Source organism: Vulpes vulpes, chromosome 12 (genome assembly GCF_048418805.1).
Source record: "Vulpes vulpes isolate BD-2025 chromosome 12, VulVul3, whole genome shotgun sequence".
Taxonomy (NCBI): Eukaryota; Metazoa; Chordata; class Mammalia; order Carnivora; family Canidae; genus Vulpes; species Vulpes vulpes.
The window spans coordinates 181,227,405-181,250,175 of record NC_132791.1 but is presented as its reverse complement, the minus strand read 5'-3'; the positions used below and the strand labels follow the sequence as shown (position 1 = coordinate 181,250,175).

The window sequence follows — 22,771 nt, the reverse complement described above, 5'->3', positions numbered from 1 at the left end:
TGTGCCAACCACCATATCCGTGCCCTGGAACGTCCAGGTGGAGCAGCCATGGGAGGCCCGGCTTCCAGGGGCGGTGAGGTGGGGGTTCTGGACTGTGTTACGAAAACCCTATACAGCTCCATGAGCACCGGTAAACATGCTTCTCTTAGAAAAAGAGCTCACTTGTCGAGGAGGGCTAGCATTTACAAACGGGGAGAGGAACTGGTTTTTTAGAACCACTTGCTTCTAGAGGCCATGGCCAGGCCACCAAACTACTTTGTTTTGTAGGGTGCTACGTCACTTGATACTGGTTTCCTTCAGCCATGCCTGCTTTTCTTATAAAAACTATTGGTAAATTGACTTTATATGGTGATGGTCTTTGAGTCACTCCGACTGGATACTGGACCAGATCTGTGTTTCCCCCCGTTTATTTTTAGGTACCTTCGCGTATTGTCCTTATCTCCAGGAACATTATGTTTCAGCAGACGAGGCAGGTGCCAGCCATGTCTTCGGAAAGCCAAATGTCTCTAACCCCAAACTGCATTGGGAATGTTTTATAGTGGTGTATCTGAGTGCCCAGACTGTTCCCAGAACCCATTTGTGAAGGACAATCGTTGCATTTTAGGGATTTCTGCCTGTTAAAATACCGAGGCCTTGGCCTCCGTCTCGTCTCTCTGCTCTCTGCTGTGATGACGGTTCACCTTTGCCTTCCAGCCAGCCTGGACTTTGTAGGCTCTTTCATGTCTATCCAAGGGGTACAAAAATCTTACCTTCCCTTTGCAGGGAAGCCGTACTCTTTGGCAGTGCAAGACAAGAAGGGAGACAAGAAGGATGTGAGTGGGGACATCTTCATCTTTCAATACGCGGCTCTTAGAGCCGTGAGGACCAGTTCCAAAATGGTGGTGGTAGCGAGCTGTGCCTCCAGGAAATATTTCCACAGACATACAAGATTTATTTAGCAAGCCTTTTTGGCTATGCTCTGCAGTTATGCATGAAAAAGACATTTAGGGCAAAAACAGAGCCGACTTCCAGGTGGTTTTTTCATGTTGTCACAACTGTAAAGAATCCATTTTTATAAAACGAAAGTGAATGGCAGCCTGTCTGTATAAATGTAATATTACTAAGTTTTAGAAGTGGTGCAATCGAGAAGTAGGCAAACAGTATAGCACTTCATTGAGACTTGTGTGCCGTGATTTACTTTCTAACTTTTTATTGAAAACTTTATCCAAGAAAATTACATCTCTTACTCCTCTCTTAAATGTGATTTCCATGCGCATATAGTCTGGAGTCACACTGGTCATGGTCAGATTCTGACCACCACCCCCCACCCCCACACACATACAATATGTGTTTAAGGCCCAATGACTCTCTGGGTCTTAAGTTTTTTCTTTAATAAAATTAGGACAGAAGTATATATCTCATAAAGTTGTTATAAGGAATAAGTTATAGAAGATACATAGAGTGCCTGAGACCCTCAAAGTTAGCTTTTGTCTTTATGAATAATTTCATACAATCATAGTCATGTAGCATGGATGTGAGGGTTTTTTTTATTCCATTATTTTTTATACACGCTTCTATGCTATCTGTGTCTTGTTTACTTTTTTTAGTGACCTCATACTGCTTCACAGTTAATATGTCAGAATTCATTTATTCTTTAATTCTTTTGTATTTTCCTATTATAAAACAAAATCTTAATGCTAATGTCTTTGTACACAGCTTTGCTTCTTCTTGCATAAAAGTTTTTTTTTTTTTTAAATTTTAAGATTTTACTTATTTATTCATGAAAGACACACAGAGAGAGGCAGCGACACAGGCAGAGGGAGAAGCAGGCTCCCTGTGGAGAGCCTGATGCAGGACTCAATCCTGGGATCATGACCTGAGCCAAAGGCAGTTGCTTAACCACTGAGCCACTCAGGCGCCCCCTTGCATAAAGTTCTTGAATCAAAGGATATGACTTAAAAAATGAGATCAAATGTATATTACCAGATTGCCTTCCAAAGGGATTGGAATCATACATTCCAAAGCAGCACAAAATTTCCATAAGGTGGTATATGAGGTTTGTTTTTTCCTGAAACTGTGTAAATACTGGTTTCTTGTTTTGCTAACAGCTATTAGGTGCCACATCATTGTTGAACCTAACTGCACGTTTTCAGCGATTTAGTTTCTCATTTGACTGTTTCTTTCCTCTTGTGTGATTTTTTTAATAGCATTTGATTTTTTTTTTTTAAGATTTGGAGATTTAGAGATTTATATATTCTAGTACAGTTGTTTTTTTTTAATTGTGGCAAAATATACATAACCATTAAACCATTTGAAGTGTGTAATTTAGTTTCAATGTTGTATACCTATCACTACCACTACACACATCCAGAACTTTCTCATCTTCTCAAACTGAAACTCTACACACTTTAAACAAGAACTTCCTCCTCTCCATCCATCCTCCAGCACAGCACCAACCCTTGGTAACCTCTATTCCTCTACTCTCCTGTCTCTCTCTTTTTTTTTTTTTGGTGTTCATATTTTTTATATGTATATTTTTTTATTGGAGTTTGATTTGCCAACATATAGCATAACACCCAGTGCTCATCCCGCCAAGTACCCCCCTCAATGCCCATCACCTAGTCACCCCAACCCCCTGCCCACCTCCCCTTCCACTATCCCTTGTTTGTTTCCCAGAGTTAGGAGTTTCTCATGTTCGGTCACCCTCTCTGATTTTTCCCACTCATTTTCCCTCCTTTCCCCTATAATCCCTTTCTCTTTTTTTTTATATTCCCCGTATAAGTGAAACCATATAATGATTGTCTTTCTCCCTATTCTCCTGTCTCTAAGAATTTGCGTATTCTAGGTACCTCTTATAAGTGGAATAATTTGTCCTTTTGTCTCTGGCTTATTTCACTTAGCATGCTTTCAGGATTCATCCATGTTGTAGCATGTATCAGATTTCATTCCCTTGTAAGGCTGAATAATGTTCCACTGCGTGTGTATAACACGTTTTATTTATCCATTCATCTGTTGGTGGACCATATGGATCACGCCCATCTTTTGGCTATTGTGAATAATATTGAATAATGCTGTTGTGAACGTGGGTGTACATCTATCTGAGTCCCGGCTTTCAATTCTTTTGTCTATAAACCTAGGAGTACAGTTGGTGGGGTGTATGTCTGGTAATTCTGTGGAACTTTTTGAGGAACCCCCAAACTATTTTCCCTGGCAGTTGTACCATTTTACATTTCCTCTAGCAGTGAATGAGTGTTCTGGTTTTTCCAAATCCTTGCCAACACTTGTTTTCTGTTTTTTTTTTTTGTTTGTTTTTTGGTAATAGCCATCTTAATGTATACAAAGTACTTAGGTATAAATTTTATCTGTTAAATTTATGATTTTAAGTTTCCCTCCTATATTATTCTACATTTTGTCTCATTCTCTGTGGCTTTTATAGAAAAGGGGGTAGAAAATTTAAAAATAATTGTGCCTGAGCATTAAAAAAAAAAAATGTGTGTAGTTTTACTTTTTGCTTTGGTAGTGGAAAAAATTCCCTCTTGGCTGTGGCTGGAGTAAATACTTTATTGTTTTACCTTTTGTTTTTCATGGTGTCACAAAATAATTTTTGTAATGGAATGTACAGTAGTATATCTAAATACATATATAAACATAATGAAGTCTGAGTCTAAATTTAATTTTTCTTTATATTGGGGTCCTATTACTCCAGAAATACTAATTTTTTTCTCACTGATGGTTTTACTTAGTGTTTATCACTTACCATGTTCTTCCTATGCAGTGAGAATTTATTTCTGGACTCTTTACTTATTTCATTTTTTTATTTCCAGTTTGGGGCCATTCCCATGTGATTTTGATTATTGACACGTGGTAGTGTGTTTTTCTAATGTCTTGAAGGGCTCCTTCTGCCCTATTACTTTTTCTCCCTGATATTCTTTGGCAGTTTATACATTTTCAAAACTAATTTCAGTCTTTGGGTTCCTAGAAGCATGTTGGAACATAAATGGAAGTGGGGTGAGTGTATCTATTGGTCAAAGAAGGACTGAACTTTCCCATGGTGTGGCTTTGCCTGTCTCTAAGTTTTTCTTCTTGTTTTCCATCTAATTTTTCTTTTTCATTTAGTTTAGTTGTTTTTCTTTATATATAAGCCTCACCGACTCTATGCCATGCTAATTATGAAAGATTTTTCTAGTTTTGGTTCCTCTTGTGAAGAACTGAGCAGTTAGTTGCCTTGGAAATCCATTGCTTTTGTCTTATGGATGAGATACAGTGACTGCTTTGCTGTGCATTGTATGTTACAGGCTGATCTTCAGTTTAAAAAGTTTCTGTCCTTGGCAGTTGCCTTTGCTGCGCCTGAGTGTGGGGCCTGAAAAGCCCTGTGTATGTACCAAGAGCCTGCACTACACCACATACACCTGAAGATCTTGGAACATGTAGTGAGCTGGAAACGAGTCCAGGATTAAGAACAAGAATTTACAAATCCTGATCTTTTTTTTGGCTGTGACTAGAGTGTGTCTTAGCCCTAAATGAATATCTGATTCATAAACTTAGAATGTTTAACAACATCACAGAGGGAACCTTGTGAAATACTCCTTGTTGCAGAAACCAGAGGCCATTCAACTACCATTTTACCTACTTACCCCATTTACCATGTCATCTTGGTACCCAGCTTTTCTTCCCACAAAGGAAATCCATTTAAGCCATCTTCATTTCTTCTCCCCTCCCTCCACCATTACTTTTACTTCATGGTATCCTGGATTTGAGTACTGATTTTGCTGTTTGCTAACTGCATGGCACTTGTTTGGATGGAAGCTCTTTGAGCTTCAGTTTTATCTTAAATAGAATGGGGATAGTATTTTCCTTACGGAGCTATTGGGCAGATAAATGAACTAATGAAAATAAATTTGCTAAAGGCAATGTAGGTTCCTGGATTGGATCTGGGAACAGAAAAAGGACATTAGTGGAGAAGCTGGTGAATCCAAATAAAGTTCTGAAGTTTGGTTAATAGTAATGTACTGGTGTTCCCTTTTTTAGCTTTGACAGTTGTGGTATGCTTATATAAGATAGTATGCCCTTGACTCACTTTCCCTTAATATTACTATCTTTCTGCTATCTTTGCAACTTTTTTAAAAAAAATATTTTATTTATTTATTCATGAAAGACACAGGCAGAGGGAGAAGCAGGCTCCACACAGGGAGCCCGATGGGGGACTCCATCCCAGATCCCGGGATCACTCCCTGAGCCAAAGGTAGACGCTCAACTGCTGAGCCACCCAGGCATCCCTGCAACTTTTCTTTAAGCTTAAAATTATTCCAAAATAAAAATGAAAAGAAACTGCTTTGCAATTGATAGTGTTACACAAGTGTCAGGTGTTTTTGTTTCAGATTTCTTTCACTAGATTATTAGGTTTATTGAACAAGTATTGAAAAAATATTTGTCAAATGCCATTTTGCTAAGGACCATGGATGGTGGATGGTGTAAAGATTTATAAAATAAGGTCTCTGCTCTGTAATCTATTTAAAAGAAAATTGTTGAAGACACTGTCAACTAGGTACTAACCCAGCAGACATCAAAGGGGCTGTGTGGTTGAGTAGTCAAGACCACAGGTGTGGGATCCACAGAGAGGATCAGTCTGGCTGAAGTCATGGACAGGGTCTCCAGAGAGTGGGGCTACAGCAAGCAGAGAGGTGTAGGCAAGGACACTGGCGATGGAGTGCAAATAGTGAAAAATGAAGGAAACAAATTTGCCCTTGGTCTAGGGAAGGGGTGCAGTCTTCGCGGTGAGCTCAGTTGTCTCCATCAGACAATTAGGGTTAATAGAGAGCATTGGCTCTTCATATTGAATAGAGCTATAATGTAAAATATAGTTGTTCTTGAAGACATGAGTAAACTGTAACTCCTTGTCTCCTTGTTTTTGTCAATCCAGTTGTTTTCTGTACCTGAAGCCACATGATGGCTTGATCATGGTGCTCTGTCACTGGGTTACCAATGTGACTGTCAGCCAGTAATGTAATCATCTGAACTTCAGTTTCTTCAGACAATAAGCTGTGATAGGGTGGATTTATCTCTGAGGTTCTCATTCAAGCTCTCATGTTCTAAGAATGTGTATACACACATACATACACTTTTTGAGAATAGAATACAAGCACGGACACAGAAAGCTTGTCAGTGCAAGGATATCCAGCTTTCATACTCTAATTTCCAAATCAAAGTGTAGCACAAAGCTCCAAAACAGATGAGCTCCTGTGGTGAATGAAGGGCTCTAGATTTGCTTCTGTGTGGAGAGTCAGGTTCAAATAGCATTGATTGGAGGGTCTTTTTCCATTGGCATGCCATGGAAAATTAGGCTCTCTGCTTTTGTTCTTTTCCTGGTCAACAATTTCATAATAATTATTTTTTGTAGGGAGTACATGTATATCATGAGAATTTTAAAAGTATAAAAGCTCAAACAGTGCAAAGAAAGTCTCCTTCCTGTTCCAGCCCTCGGGCCTCCACTTTCCTCCCCAGAGGCAGTCACTGTTGGTTTCTTATGATTCTTTCAGAGATATTCTTTGTCTATACAAGCAATATGCATGTATATTTGAAAACACACACACACGGTAGGACAATGTATATGCTGTTCCACACTTTCCCACTTAATAATTATCTTAGAAATTTTGGCATAGAATTTGAAGCAAACTTGAAGAACTTTGCCACTTCCTTCCCTTGTCAACCAAAACCAGAGGTAGGGACAATTTTAGTATAAAAAAAAACCCCAATAATCACCATGGGTTGAAATATTTTAAATATGTTTAAATCCAAGAGCTTATAATTATTTTTACACATACTAAAATTTCATTGTTCATTTTTGGAGGATGTGAGGAAGTCAGTTCATTTTTCTGAAAACCAATAAGTGAAAGGAAAGGTCCAAGCATTTCTCCTACGTTTTCTTTGCAAACTGAACCTCAAGGTAGTCAAGGAGTTGATAAGCCAAGGACATAGTAGATTTAGCATATGACTGTCTTGCAGTCTCCAAACAATTTATGGATTTAGGCAGTAATCAGTGAGTGCTAACGTTGCAAAAGGGTGACAACCAGATGATATGTGCCTCCTGATAGAAGTATACAACTCCGTGTGTGTCATAAACATTGAATATATAAAAGCAAAAGAATATTATAATGAACTTACACCCAGCTCTAAATATTACTGGTTCATGCTATTCTAATTTCATCTACAGGCCTACCTACCTCTGTTCTCCACACCCATCCCCATCTCCCCCACCACCTTTCTATTACTGCATTTAAATTTTTTATATTGCCAGATGTTCTCCACAGAGATTTTAATAATTTCTACTCCTGCCAGTGATGTATGAAAATGCCAGGTTTTCTTATATTCTTACCAGTATGTGATTAAAATTTTTATGGGTGGATTGGGCAGAGGGAGAAGAAGAGAGAGAATCTTAAGTAGGCTCCATGCAGGGCTTGATCTCACAACCCTGAGATCATGACCTGAGGCAAAATCAAGAGTCAGACCCTTAATTGACTGAGCCACCTGGGTTTCCCGGAATATTCTTTTTTTTTTTTTTTTTAACCAATCTGATAGTTTAAAAAATGGTACTTCATTCTAGTCTTCAATTGCATTTCTTGTCTCATAATTGAGATTGAGTATCTTTTAATAAATTTAGGGGTGATTTATATTTCCTTTACTCTGAAGTGTCTGTGCATATTTTTGGTCTTTTTCTTATTGATTTGTAGAGATTCTTTTCATATCAAAAAAATTAGACGTTGGGCTGTAATATGAGTTGGCAATAATTTTCCCCAGCTTTTGGGATTTTTTATTTTGCTTTTGCTTGTGATTTTTTTTCCATTTAAAAAAAAAATGCTTCTAATGTAGTTGAATTCATCCATCTTTTATATCTTCTAGATTTTATGTGATACTTCAAAAAGTTTTTTCTACTTTGAGATAAAAATATTCTCTCTTTAGTTCCTCTTTAGTTTAATTTCTTATGTCAAAATTTTTGATTCATCTGGAATTTATTTTCATGTCCTGAATAAAGTAGATATAACTCTTTTCCCCAGTGTACTACCCAGTTGTCACAGCACTGTGTACTGAATGATCTCTTTGCTGCACTTGTTTAAAATGCCACCTTTGTCATATGTGTCATTTAATTTTCATGGCTATTCTTCTGTATTTAGTTTTTCTTACACCTTTTTTAAAATAACATTTTATTTATTTTAAGGAGAGAGAGAGAGCAAGGGGAGGGGCTGAGGGGAAGGTAGAGAAAGAGGCAGACTGTGCTGAGCTTAGAGCCGTTGTAGGGCTCAGTGCCACCGCCCGGAGATCATGACTTGAGCCAAAATCAAGAGTTAGAAGCTTAACCTATTGAGCCACTTCAGCTTATCTAGTTTTTCTTATAACTTTTAGAATGAATTTATATAGTTCTCAAAAATATCATGATGGTTTTTTTTTTTTAGAATTAAATAAAATTTATAGATTTGCATAAAGAGAATTGCCATCTCTTGTGTTTTACTAACTGCTGAACTAGAATAGGAATAGAAGTATGAAATTTCGCCTTTGTGTGGGGGAAACACGAGTTGCATAAGATGGAGTTACTTATTAAACGACTAATTTAGTTGATGTGGCAGACAGTATTTCATACTCTGGGGAGAAAGCAAATGAATTGATCACAGGTAGTCTCTAAGCTCTTTTCCATTTCTTTTTCTTTTTCTTTTTTTTAAGATTTTATTTATTTATTCATGAGAGATACAGAGAGTCAGAGACACAGGCAGAGGGAGAAGCAGAGTTGCTGCAGAGAGCCTGATGTGGGACTCGATCCCAGGACGCCGGGATCATGACCTGAGCTGGAGGCTGACACTCAACCGCTGAGCCACCCAGGCGTCCCTCTTTCCCAATTTTTAAGAGTGGGTGGCATCAGGTCATGTGAAGAAATTTTGGTTTCAGCTGGCCACCGGTTTCAGGTTAGACAGTAGGATCATGTCCAAGGAGGGAGAAGTAGAGCACAGTGAGTGAGTAGTTCAGGCTCTGAAGGCAGGCAGTATGGGTGAGAATTAGGTGCGCCTTGACCTCAGCAGGTTATTTGACCTCTTTGAGCCTCAGTTTCCACAGTTGTAAAATGGGATATTAATTGTACCTAATGTGTAGGATTGTGTGTGAGGCTTATATGAAATAATTCAAAATGCTTTGCACACATTGATGTTCTGTGCATGTTAACTAATACCACTTATATTGGAAATCTGACTCCACTGATCTGGTGGTATCTGATATATGACATTCAGTTCCTCCTGTCATTATTGAGGAGAGGCAGTAGAAAAGATACCTAGAAGAGAGCAGCTAGGTGATAAGAAGGGAAGGACCTAAAAATATTAAAGCAAGAACAGGACTTCTTACCAGAAAAGAGAAGGTGAATGAGAAACAGGGTGGCCTATACTTACTGTATATGGTGTGGGGGTGGGGATTGGGACCAGATAGTGGAATTCTGCTTAACGTAAGAAAAAACTTGCTGGCAGGACATCTGCTCAAAGATGGAATGGTTCCATAGCAAGTTCATCGTCAGAAGCATTTAAGAAGACTCTAGATAGTACATTTGTTACATTTGAAACTGCAAAAAGAATTTCTGAATTAGAAAGATGAGGCTAAATCACAACTAAGGGATTTTCCTACAAAATTCTAGTTTAAATGTGACACATATGCAATCACATATGTAGAAAAATTCTCTGCATATGGCTTACCCATTTTCAAAGAATTCCTCAAAAACCTTGTTTGATCTCTTTTTGAGTGGGAAGATATTGCATTGTCTTGGGGTCCTTGTGAATACCAGTGATCATCAAAGAAATAAAGAAATGGAGAAAGAAGGAGACTCGGAACAGGCTTATTTGACTTCTTTTTGTCTATTGTTACCTTGAAGACAAGTCCCTCATCTTTGGAGCCCATCTTTTTCATCTATGATATTAATCTTTGCTCCATACTTTGAGCTTGAGTCTTTCAAAGAGCAAGCACATTGTTGGAAGTTTTTAGCTTCTTAGTGTATAGAGAGCTTTTTGAAGGAAGGTGCTATTTATGCCCGGCAGACAAATGACAAGTTTAAAGAAAAGTATGTGACCCTATAGATGTGGCATTGGCCTTGCTTCATTTAGCACCAATGTACCTCCCTGTCATCCTCTTCCTTCCTGCTACTCTTTTATTGTAATACATGTCATCATAATACTTTAGAAAAATTTCATGAAGGTATACAAAAGAGGTAATATTTAATCTATTTATTTCAGATCCATCTCTCAGTTTGGGGGGAGGGGGGACAGAGAGCAGAGGCAGGCCGTTCCTGACATGCTATAATTTCCAGTTATGTTTTGTAAAACTTTGTGCTGTCACCGGATACACGCACAGTAACATTGCAGGTACCGTGTTACCACTTTAAGGGGAAAAAATGTAGCAAATGTGAACACGAGTCTGAGTTGATCTCTCAAGTATGATTTCTCTCTTTTCAGTGACTGATGAACCTGCTGCAGCCACTGATCCTGAAGAACCCTCTGTTGTTGGTGTGACATCCTCGCCTGCTGCAGTGTTGAGCGTGACCCCGAACCCCACTGCAGTGTCTCTCCCCGCTCCAGCCACACCGGCGGAAGGAGAGGAGCCCAGCACTTCAGGCACACAGCAGCTCCCGGCGGCTGCCCAGGCCCTTGATGCTCTGCCTGCTGGGTGAGTAGCCTTCCGGCCCACAGCAGCGCTTCCCCCACTCAAATCTGAGGCTCCTTCACCAGCAGAGAAACAACACGGTTATTTATTGCCCAGTGGCCTGTAGTCTCTGGGGAGGCTGCGTGCATAGGAGCGAGCGAGGTGTAGAAGAACTGCTTGTTCTACATAAATCTTGAAAAGAATCTAAATCATCTGGGGCAGAATCAATGCTACCTTATACTATGACTTGAAACGAACAACTTGACTAAGAGAGTGTGGCTTTTATGAAACAAGGAGCTCATTTTGCCTTCCTTAGTCTTTGGAGAGTGTTCGTCTAGATCCTCCTCAGAAAACTGCTTTTCTCTGTTGAATTTTATCTTAACAGTCTATGGAGGACATTAGGCTCTGAATATTACTGTATATTGCTCCCATAATAGAGGGGCTGCTGTTAACATGGACTGCTAGTTTTCTTGGCATCCATCCTTTAGTTCAGAGTTAAATCTGATGGTAAAGACCTTGGATGATAAGAAGATGGCCCCATTAAGCCAAAAGGGAGTTGAAGTTTGGCTGTATAGTGAATAGAGATTAAGAGCATGGGCCAGGGGATCAAACAGATCTGGCTTCCAGTCCCCCCTGGATCCTATGTGACTTTGCTCAAATGGCTTGCTGTCTCTGTAAGGGGGACTTAATAATCATGCACACCTCCCTAGGAAGTTAAGAGCATTTAGGAAGCACTCACCCAATGGTGACTGTTCCTTCTGGTGAATGATATTTTTGAATTGATTGTGAAGGAACTGCAACGGAAGGGAACTGAGGTCTTATCTTGGCCAATACCAGTCACAGTTAGGGCCAATCCTGTTGTGGTCCTGAAGTCCATCCTGGTTATAAGTTTGGTACCAAGGAAACCAGTGTCTCTATCACCAGAGTCACTGGTCTGGCTGATGGTGGTGGTAGTGGCGTGTGAGTGGGTCCTCTGAACCTTTGTTATTCATAAAGGAAAGGAAAGGGTGCATGGTCTCTTGCTTGATGTATGTATAATATGCGCTGTCTTCTTAAGCCTCTTTAGAAAACTCACTTGTTAAAAACAAAAATCGTAAATCTGAAGGCAGATGTGATTTTTACCACGCACGTATCATATCCTTAGCATTTGGCCCACTACCTAACATATACTTTAATAAAGTATGATGAATAGATGAAAAGTATTACAAGTAGTTCCTCATACCTCGAACCTGGAGAGATGGGGTAATGAGAGGTAACTGAGAAGTTTTTGTGAAGTTTTCGATTTTGCGAAAAGATTAATAACCAATTGCTTGCATCCAACTCTTTTCTACGGAGATTTATGTTCTCTTTTTGTATGTGGTAAAGGGTACTAGAAGGACCTTTGTTTGGTTTATAATTTCAGATCTGTATGCTGTGATTTGGGGGTAACAGAGCAAAATCATTTTGGCAGAAAGGAGAGAAAATGGCCGCCTGTGTCCCCTGTGAGCTGTTTGTTTTCTTTCCGCTGAGCAAATGCCTGGAAGGCCGGCTTCGCTCCTGTGTCAGTCACAGGCAATTAGGGCTAATGGCTCAACATGTCTTTATGTGGGGTGTGTGTGAGGGTTACTGTTCTCTGGGATTGGGCTCTTCCTGTTTCCAGGCAGCTGGAAGACTCCAGGCCCTGAAAACACTCTTTATTCTAAGTTTGGCAGATGGAGCAGCCCAGGGAAGCCGATTCCCCACCCCCATCCTTGCCAGAGGCTGAAGCCCTTTGCCGAGGTAGAGCCTGAACAGTCTCTTTTCCTCAGAGCGTTTAGAATGTTACGAGATCCGTGTGCGGGTCTGGGGAGGCCACTGCGCACTGCTAACATGTATGATGGTTCAGAGAAGGGTATTGAGACCCAGTGTTCCATCTGAAGGCCCTAAGGTGCCCACCCCTAAGATGGTGGGAGCTTAGTACTTTGCACGCTGTCTCAAGGCCTGGAGATTGGAGATCGCCACCAGAACTGCTGACGGCGTGGCATGAGGATGGCGTGCTTTCAGTTTGCTGCTGTGTGATGGCAAATCAGAGGACATACTCCCTGAAGTGACCTTGCCACCTCAATGACCTACCGTCACACACTAGCTTACTTGCAAGTTCAGGAGATCTGATTAAGATGGGTTATTCCCTTATTCCTGGTACCCGGCTTCACGAGTCAGGAGACCAGGTTTCACCTTTTTAAATACAACTCTGAGCATGACATTTCACACCTGGAATGCTGCTGTGGCCGTGCATTGTCTTTAGGGATAACTTCTCAAATCCTTAATAAGCCCTAAAAAGCCCCACGTGATATGACCTCACTTCACCCTCAAGCCTTCCATGGAAGATTCTGCTTTGCTCTCTAAGCTCCAGCCTTAATGAGTTAGGTTAGTCTGACAGATGTACCACCTTTTCTCTGGACTTAGGACCCTCCACCATGCAGCTAGCTTTTGCCGAAAACTTCCTCACCATTTTTTCCATTAATCAATCAGCGTTTCCTCTGGGAAGCCTTGATCCTTGGGAGACCAGGTCAAACGGCCCTACCTCCTGTGACACTCTGTTCACATGCGTATTTGCTTGTTTCACGTCTCTCTGCCCTGCCGAGCTGTAAATCTCAGGATGACAGAGAGACACAAAGTAGGCCCCCAGATGTATTTGTAGTGAATAAATTTAAATGCTTTTTTTTTTTCTTTCTCCACCTGGATGAATGTGTTCTGCTTCTTTGATACCTCAGATAGCAACTGTGACAGGAATATTGCATTTTCTTCCCCGAGGCAAGAGCAGAAAGCTGTCATCCACTGGGCTGATTGGCTTTGGGTTCAAATATGCATCTCTCCTGGGTCCTTGTGCACTGGGAGATCCCACGGAGCATATCTCCTCTTGACTAAGGCATTTCTGAGCCACTCAGCACTGCTTTATCAAGGCATCTAGCTGACCGTCTCTTCCCAACTTTATCTTCTGAACCCCTTCAGTCTCCTCTACTGTGCGATGACCAAGGTTCCCTGGGGAATCCCAAGGGCCCATCTTCCTGGTGGCTGCATTGCCTTTCTGAAACATGCAGCATTTGCGACTTTTTTTTTTAAAGATTTTTATTTATTTATTAATAGGAGACAGAGAGAGAGACCGAGACACAGGCCGAGGGAGAAGCAGGCTCTCTGTGGGGAGCCCAATGTGGGACTCGATCCCGGGACCCCAGGATCATGATCTGAGCCAAAGGCAGATGCTCTGCCACTGAGCCACCCCGGCGCCCCATGACTCTGGTCTTAAAGAGTTTGCACACATCTGTATGTTTTAAGGACCAAAGACTACGGAAGGCTGGGGTGCATAAGTCCACAGACAGAGCACCCCTCGGCTCCTTTCTCTTTCCCTGTCTCCAAAGTCATTGGCCTCCTGCACTTTTAAAATTTAATTAGCACGAAAGAAGCCAAGTGGAAGGGTGTGGCATTTTCAGGTTGCAAAAGTACGTGGAAGGAGGGGGTGCCGGGAAGGCTGGGGGGACATGGCGAGATAGTGGTCCAGGCAGCGGGCAGTGGGGAGTGAAGCCACTTTGATCAGTTGGCTCCGCATCTGTTTTTTATCAGCCCCAAGCCCACTTTGGGAACCAAATGCTCATTAACAGACCGTGTGTACACGGCTTAGGTAAACTCCAAGTGCGTCCTGGGCCCTGCAGCTCACTCCGGCCGCCGCACACAGAGGCACATTATTTGCCTCTGGCAGCCTGCGCCCGGCTGTGGTTTCTTACATAAGGGAGGCCGTTGTGTTTGGACTGCCGACTTACCTCAGCACTGCCATTTCACACCATCCTTTTTCTCCCGCAGTCATTGGCTGGCCTGTCTGTTTCCTGCCTCAAAGTAGAATTAATTGAGGAGGGCTGTTTTCTAGATCTTTCGGATTTGCCATCTCCCCTACCCGTATACCTAGTGATGGGCTCCAGAGGCCCTTTGCCCCACATGCTCCTTGAGACGCTATCAAGGGTGACAGTCTGCTAAGAGTTCTTGGATATTTTGTTTGTATAGAGCTTTAAGAGACGTTGGAATTTGGAGCTTCTCTGCTAAGTTATAAACCAGCCGCTGCCATTGCATTTCATTCCAAACTCATTTTTGGCACTCGCCAAAAGATCCTTACCCGAGGAGTTTGAAAACAGTACTTCTTACACTGTCTGTGAAGAACTAGACCTCTTTTTCCCCCTGTTTTTGTTTTATTTTCATATTTTCAATCTGTTAGGAATCTTTACTTTTGCTCTCTACTTATCCACTGATCACGTATTTAGATGCTGTGGCAACACCAAATTGGTATGAAAGTTCCTTAATGCTTAGAAACTTCTGTACTTTTCTAATTGCTAAACAGTAACAGTTTAGGCCGTGGACCATGCTTTGAGTAGCACCAGATTAAAGGATTATACTGGGAGATTCTGTGCCTTTTTTGCTGAATATGGTTTAGTTCTTGGCCATGCAAGGACTATTACCCGCTTAGGTAATGCTGAATATCAGCACTTGCTTCTGACTTCCTCCCCCTCATCTCAGAATGAAACCTTATTTCCAAAGATTCTTACGTCGTCCAAGGTTGGTCCATGAGACGTTCTCACACTACTACACGTATGTATAATTTGAGTTTCCATTCTTACTACACTTTCTTGAGACTCCTCAAGAGCAGAGATTATTGTATCCATCTTTGTATCCCCAGCACCTAGCACAGTACCTGGCTCTGAGGGAGCTGGGGTGAGAAATATTTGTTAATGACCAGATAAATGATTTCAATTTTCTGAGTAGCATTTAAGATTGAAAAAGATTCTTCTTTTTTTTTTTTTTTTTTTTTTTTTTTTTTTTTAAATTTTTATTTATTTATGATAGTCACACAGAGAGAGAGAGAGGTGCAGAGACACAGGCAGAGGGAGAAGCAGGCTCCATGCACTGGGAGCCTGATATGGGATTCGATCCCGGGTCTCCAGGATCGCGCCCTGGGCCAAAGGCAGGCGCCAAACCGCTGCGCCACCCAGGGATCCCCCGAAAAAGATTCTTCTTAAGTAGAAAAAGAAAATGGTGAAGAAGAATAGCAGTAACAGACAAACACCCAGATTTAACCATTGGTGCTTTCCAGATTGTGTATATTTTCCCCTGATCATTAGTAATAGCTAACATGTGTTCAGTGTTTACAGTGTGTAGGGGATGCTAAGTTTTGCCCTTGGATTATTTGGTGCAGTCTTCACAACACTGTGTGGTAGCTGCTTTTATCCTCATTTTACAAATGATGAAACCTTAAGCAATTTGCCCAGGACCACATATACAGATACATACACGTAAATACATCTCTACCAAAATTTGATCATCTTACAGTATGTGCTTTTAAAACTAATTTTTTTATTGTAAAATGTTTTGAGCATGCCTATAAGAATGGAAGAGTAATATGAGAAATGCCTGTGGGCTCACCACCCAGCTCTGTCGAATTTTAGCATTATGCTGTATTTGCTATGGACTTCCCCTTTTTTAACTTCTTGATGAAGACATTACAAATACAGTAGAAAGTGTCTGTGAACCGCTTCCTGATTCCATTCCCTGTATACACAGATACATGGAACTTGGCATATTCATTTAAACCGCTGTAAGGTATTCTAGTGTATGAATAGATAAATTTTTATGTATAATTCAAATTTATATTTATTATATTTATAATAAATATAGATATATAAAATATAAAAACTTATATAAGTAGTTAAGCATCTATATTATATTATTTTAATAAACATTTATATTTAATTATTTTTATATATAATTATGCCTTTCATTTGTATATTTAATAATAGCTTAGTAAATGTTTGTATATTTTATATTTTTACTATTATTATCTCCTCACAGTTATAAACATGCTACAGTGAAGTTTTTCTGTGCATATCTTTTTGTCTGCATGTCTCTCTTTTTTAAAAACGATTTTATTTATTTATTTTACAGTGAGAGGGATAGAGGGAAGGGCAAAGAGAGAGAGGTAATCTCAAGTAGACTCCCCGCTGAGCTCAGAGCTTGAGATGCAGGGCTAGATCCCAGGACTCTAAGATCATGACCTGAGCGGAAACCAAGAGTCGGACGCTTAATCAACTGAGCCACCCAGATACCCCTGCATGTGTATTTCTTTAAGGCATGTGCTGGACCTGGACCGTCTTTACTGTAGGGGTTGAAGATCTTCAATATTAGTAGGTATGATCAAATTGCTCACCAAAACTCACACTCCCATGAGCATACATAAGGATTCCTGCTAAAACTTAATATTGTGAGATTTTTTTTTTTTCCTTTTGGCTCTTTTGATGGGTATGATTGGTGTCTCTTTGTGGTTTTAATTTGAATTTCCTTGATTAGCATTGAGATTGAACCTCTTTTCACATCTTCTTCATGTGCCATTTGTGTCTTGTCTAAAATTCTTTCCTATACTGATGTAAAAATTTTACACATATACACTCTTCACATTTTGTTGATATGCCTGTTATTTCACATTTGAACTTTAAAATCAAGATGTAATTAATAAGCTTCGTTGGCAGCATTTTTTTCTTTCTTAGTGATAAATCATACAATTGATGGCATTTTCAATTTAATGAAAAATAATGTTTTTATATAATTTTTAAACAAAAATTTGATTGTATTGTGCATGTTATTTGTTGATTTACTTTTTCACCCAATATATTGTAAATACTGAACAAGACAATATTATCTGTGCTATTTTCAATGACTGTTACACCCATTAAAAAAGAACAATATATTTTACTAATCCTCCATTTGGGAGCAATTAGTTTGTTTCTAGTTTTTGTGTAACAAGCCATAACATACTGTGATAGATGCACTTCTGGCTAAATCTTTGATGCATGTATGACAGCATACATCCTAGAAGCATAGCTCCTGAGTTAAAGGATATTTACATAGGAAAGGTTTTGACCAAGTTGCCAAATTGCCCTTTTGAAGGGGCATTCGCATTTTTGCTCCCACCAGCTATTTTTTAAAAAGTGACTACTTCTCTGCATTGCCAAATTTATCTGCAAAATCTGTTATCAGCAGAAATGTTAAACTCTTCTCTTTTTTCTTTCTTCCTTTTTTTTTTTTTTAAATGTACACCATCTTGAGGAATTGTCTTGCCTCTCCATGAAAACATACATTTTTATATTGCCATCTTTCACAGAGGAGCTTTGGAGACTTTTCCAATGCAAAGAAATTGGATGGTTAAAGAAGAAGAAAAATAGACTTAATGCATGAGCCTTGACTCCTGCTACACAGTGCCATTCTCTGCTTAAAGGGCATAAAGCACTGGTTGTTGATAGTTTTTAAGAAGGGGTTAGTGTGATTAGATTGAAAGGAAAGCTCAGTATCTCAAGAAAGTTTCTTGGAGGAAGACTGAGTTTAGCACATTTCCGACCAGGTTTACAAAGGATCTACTAAAGCCATGAAAACATTGAGCAGGAGATTTTTTTTCCACTGCACCTAGATTTCTGGCTCGTTAAAATGTAAAAATGTCCCTAACAGAGTAAATAAATTATATGGTTCATCCAGGAAGTGGCCGAAGCTTGGGGAGTAGGATTTGGTTCAGTCACTTATTAGAAGAGCATACAGTAAGAAACTGAATTCCATAGGGTTTTTGCCCGTGGGGAGTTGAACTTCCACATATGCAGCTTTAAGAATACTTGAATACTTTTAGTGTCTTTTTCTGAAGTTTATTTTTTGTCTTAAATAGTCAACAAGGCATCTTTCCTTCAGGGTGTGCGAGGGTTCTGGCCTTTGTTTTCTAACAGTGTATTTTGAATAAGAGTCAACTTTACCAAGGCCTAGTGCCTGTATTAGTAAAAGTGCACAAATTAGTAAATAATGAAAGTTAATAATGCCCTCACTAAGATTGAATTTTTGAGGATGTTAAATAGGTAAATCCATAAGGGCCTTTTAAAGAGAGCATCTCTGATACTAACCTGAACTCCTTGCCTGGCTTTCAGCCCTTCCCAACTTAATCCTACTCTTGGTGAAAGTGTGATTCTGGCCAAACATAGGGAAATCTGGCCAGGGGGTATGTTGCTCAGGGTTGATTGAGTGGCAGAGTAATGGAGAATTTCCCGAAGACCTTTTAGGAAACCTTTCACAAGAAATGTAGCTTAGGGAACCAGACAATTTCCTTTCAGTTTATAAAGGAGAGAAATGATTGGGTGTCATCCTTACAATGGGATTTTTACCCTTTTAATGATGGTGATGGCGGAGATGGGGGTGGTGGGGAGTGGGGGTGGGTGGTTAGGGCAGGGGCATGGAAGATAGAGAACTGAATAAAAGGCATAGGAGCGAAGGTAATTTAAGTTAAAAAAAAAAAAAAAAGAGGACCTACGATTAATTGAAATTGGAGACTTCTTTTTAAGTGCCTTGGAATACAAAGACCCTGTGTAGTCCACGGTCGAACTGAATGTTACTCGTTGAAGGCCAAGGAGCAATGTGTTGGGAAGGGACCTGAATCAAGCCTGATGCTTTGAACACTGTTTCTGAGAGCATCAAAGAAAGCTATTCAGTGGGAGAGGATATGACCATGTGACCAGGATGCAGTATTGAGACCCATGGGTAGTGCGATTGAAAAGCTTTTTTATCTCAGTGTGAAGAAGGTGCTTATAAGGGACAGAAACCTAACCCCTGACAGGGATGTGCTGATGAAAGGTCGCTACCAGTATCACTTTCTTGGCATGAGGAGACCGAACCAAGACAGTCGGAAGGCTTCATCTATGTGGGTCAGCTGCTACTGAGGAGACAGGAGAATCGGGAGGCTCTTTTGATTGTTGCTAGAATTGACCGACTGTGCTACAGTGAATGAAGGGAAGAGGTTTGTGTGAATTCTGAGGAGCCGTGCAGGTAAGGGAGGAGTCGAGAGTTCCCTAAGAAAAGCAGTTAGGCCAGGTCATGGATCAGGGAGGACCTACATGGACATTTCATCTGAGCAGGAGTCCAATTTTAAAAGGAAAAATGTAGATATCAAAAAAGGTAATGCAAGAAAGGTCTCGTTCCTCTGGTAACTCTTTTTCCAGTTAAGCCAATTGAGAGGGTTCACAGAAGGACATGGAGATTTGCTGGACAATAACAGCTCCTGAAAGGGAGACTTTCATTTCTAGGATCAGCTGGGATCAAAGATGGGATGGACAGATCTTATCCGGGCTTGGAAAGAGCTGCTGTAACTCTTGAATGTAAGCGAAGAGGACTTCACGCCGATTTCCTTTCTGCCAGCGTGTGGGAATACCACTGTGTCAATTAAAGGCATTGACCTCATGGAATTTTAAGTGTTATCCCATCTTCAAATTAAATATGAGCCAAAGTGCAACAAAACCAAGCTTTTCTCTTCACCTGAAATGAATTATAAAAGTAGAGACTACTTAGAAGATGAAAGTTGTAACAAAAGAATTTTTGGAATAAAGAAAAATGTGTTTTTGGCACATTTTATCTGCAATCACTGCAACAAATATTTTGTCTTTTTAAAAGGTGCAGCCTCACCCACATGTTATGGACGGGTTTCCAAATAGTGACTACAAAATGAGCAGACTCGTGTTTGTTGGTGCTGCTGTGCCAGAAACTGCCAAGGAAGAAAAGGAGCCTAGCTGACTTCTCAGGGAACACTGAGAGGTTCTCAGCTACGTAAGCCTTCCTGGGAGCAAATGTTATGAAAAGAGTGGTTTGCTGCCATTTTCTTGAGTGGCTTCCGTATTTCAGTACCTAACACGTAAGCCACGTATCTTTTTCTCAAGACCATCTCATTTCCAAATTCAGATGACTAAAGAGGGTATCAGATTTGCTGCTCTAATACCAAGCAGACAGGAGGAGCTTGGGGATCTGGTGTGAAGCCACAGCATGTTAGCCTGGCTTTGTTTGCTGAGAGGTCCTCAGGAGAAAGGTTCTCTGTAGATATGGCACCAGCCTCTCGAGCTGGTAATACTTGTTTCTCTTTTGTCTTTAATTAGAAGGGCATCTAGAGGGAGAAGAGCTTTAGCTTTTTACCCAGTGTGCATTTTCATCTGGCCCCCTTTGGCAGATTATTCTTCCCTTTTTTTTTTTTTAAAGTTTTTTTTTTTTAAATTTATTTATGATAGAGAGAGAGAGAGAGAAGCAGAGACACAGGCAGAGGGAGAAGCAGGCTCCATGCACCGGGAGCCCGACGTGGGACTCGATTCCGGGTCTCCAGGATCGCACCCTGGGCCAAAGGCAGGCGCTAAACCTCTGCGCCACCCAGGGATCCCTTATTCTTCCCTTTTGATTAAATAGTGAAGTGTACGGATCTTTTTGCATCAAGAGGAGTCAGGGCACCTGGGTCAAGTCACCCGTATCCACTTTAACCAGAACCTTGAGCAAGACTACCCAGGAGAGGAGATGTTCTCGAGCACATGTTGGCAGTGTAGGTAGCACTCTGGTCCTCAAGCCTGAGGCTAATCCCTTTTGAGGTGGGACTGTGGACCCACTGGACCTCACTGTTCCCAGGGCTAACCCTCCCAGTGGTGCAAGCTGTGAGCCTCTCCTGGTAGATCACGTCTGAGCAGAGGGCTAGGGCTGTAATTAGAATGGAGCCTAGACATGAATACAGTGGACCCATTGTAATTACTCTGCAGTTGTCTTGATTCTACAGAGCACCATACCTGGACTCCAGTGCTGGGGAAAGCTGTTTGCTTTGAGATGGGGATCGGGAAGGCACCTGGCACCTTGTTTTTGGGATAGTAGGTTTCCTATAAATTCCACTTGACTTTCCTTTTCCTTATTTCTTCCTTTCAGCATGTTGTGGTACAACTCAATGGCTTGGGAGTCAGAGCTGAGCTGGAATGACACATAAAAATTACTTAGCTTCTCTGACCCTCAGTTTTTTCTATGGTGGTGGCATTTCCGACCTTAAAGGATGAAGGCAAGGACTGCTTGGGTAAAACATGAGCTTGTAGCTCATTGCAGATGCTGAGAGGGTGATGGTACCTCCCCCCCTTCCTTTGTGTTACAAGCCTCATGTATATCAGTATCTGAACTAGCCTCTGAGGTATTGAGCACGTAGGCTGCTGATCAGACATTTTGGTTTAAATAAGAAACAGTATTGAATAAAGCTAATGTCCATTTACACATGGGCATTTATAAATGTCTTATTAAATAAGACATCCATTTTGGTATATAGTCAGCTCTGCTATTACATATGTGTTATTAAAAATCACCACATGTGCAAAAAAAATATGCAATAAAAACCACAGGGCTTACAGGAAAAAATGGGTTAGGAGTATAACACTTCAAAATGTGTCAGTGCCAGGGGCACCTGGGTGGCTCAGTTGGTTAAGTGTCTGCCATCAGCTTAGGTCATGATCTTAGGGTCCTGGGATTGAACCCCGCATCAGCAGAGTCTGCTTCTCCCTCTTCCTCTGTGATCTCTCTCATTATGTCTCAAATAAATAAATAAAATCTTAAAAATAAAAGTGTCAGTGATACGAAAAATAAGAACCTAATAATGATGGTAGCACAGCTTTACACACATTGAGTGATTGAGATACATAAGGCTACAGTATAGTGTGTGTTCCCATGAAAAGACCTGAAGTGTGCTTGTGGAAGCGGGTGTCCAAAGAGTTTGAGCTTGTGAATGTTGTCGCAAAGTGGTGCAAGAAGGGCTACCTGAAATCAGATGGGAGTTATAACGCCAGATGTGGATGAGTGTGGTGTACAACGTGTAGTAAACTGAGACAGCTGGTGGATGCATATGGTGTATTCCTCCGTGACTGGGTTCAGCTGGGGGAAGTCATCTGTGTGCGTTTAGTGTTTCTAAAAGGAAAAGTCCTACATAAGCAAACACAAAATTCACATTATGCTCACATTGTTCCCTCATGTATCAATCACGTTGGGATAGATTTATGTTTTCAAAACAAGCATTTCAGCAGAACTGACTGTACTAACTTCCTGGAAAAGTTCACCTTCCCCTAGGCAGTACCCACAAGTAGAAGTGAATGAAATCAATGTAAAACATAAAGGCTAATGGGATCATTAACATCCTTTATAAAGTGGTGATCGTTTTATAAATCTAAAAATGTGCATCCTTTATATATGGATTACTATATTCTGGGTAAGTGAAGTTATTGTCAGACCGAGTTGAGGATGGGAGTCATGGTGGGGTTGGGGTGGGTGGTCC

The 22,771-nt window shown here is 40.6% G+C and overlaps 1 protein-coding gene across 4 annotated transcripts in view; it reads left to right on the top strand.

Annotated features, from left to right (window-relative positions):
• The window catches only part of WWP2 (WW domain containing E3 ubiquitin protein ligase 2), a 143,115-nt gene that overhangs the window by 90,369 nt on the left and 29,975 nt on the right, over positions 1-22,771 (top strand). For all 4 annotated transcript variants that reach the window (XM_072731606.1, XM_072731607.1, XM_072731603.1 and 1 more), the window contains one exon: positions 10,455-10,665. In XM_072731606.1, coding sequence (XP_072587707.1) covers positions 10,455-10,665 — 211 coding nt within the window. The remainder of the gene's footprint in view (positions 1-10,454; positions 10,666-22,771) is intronic.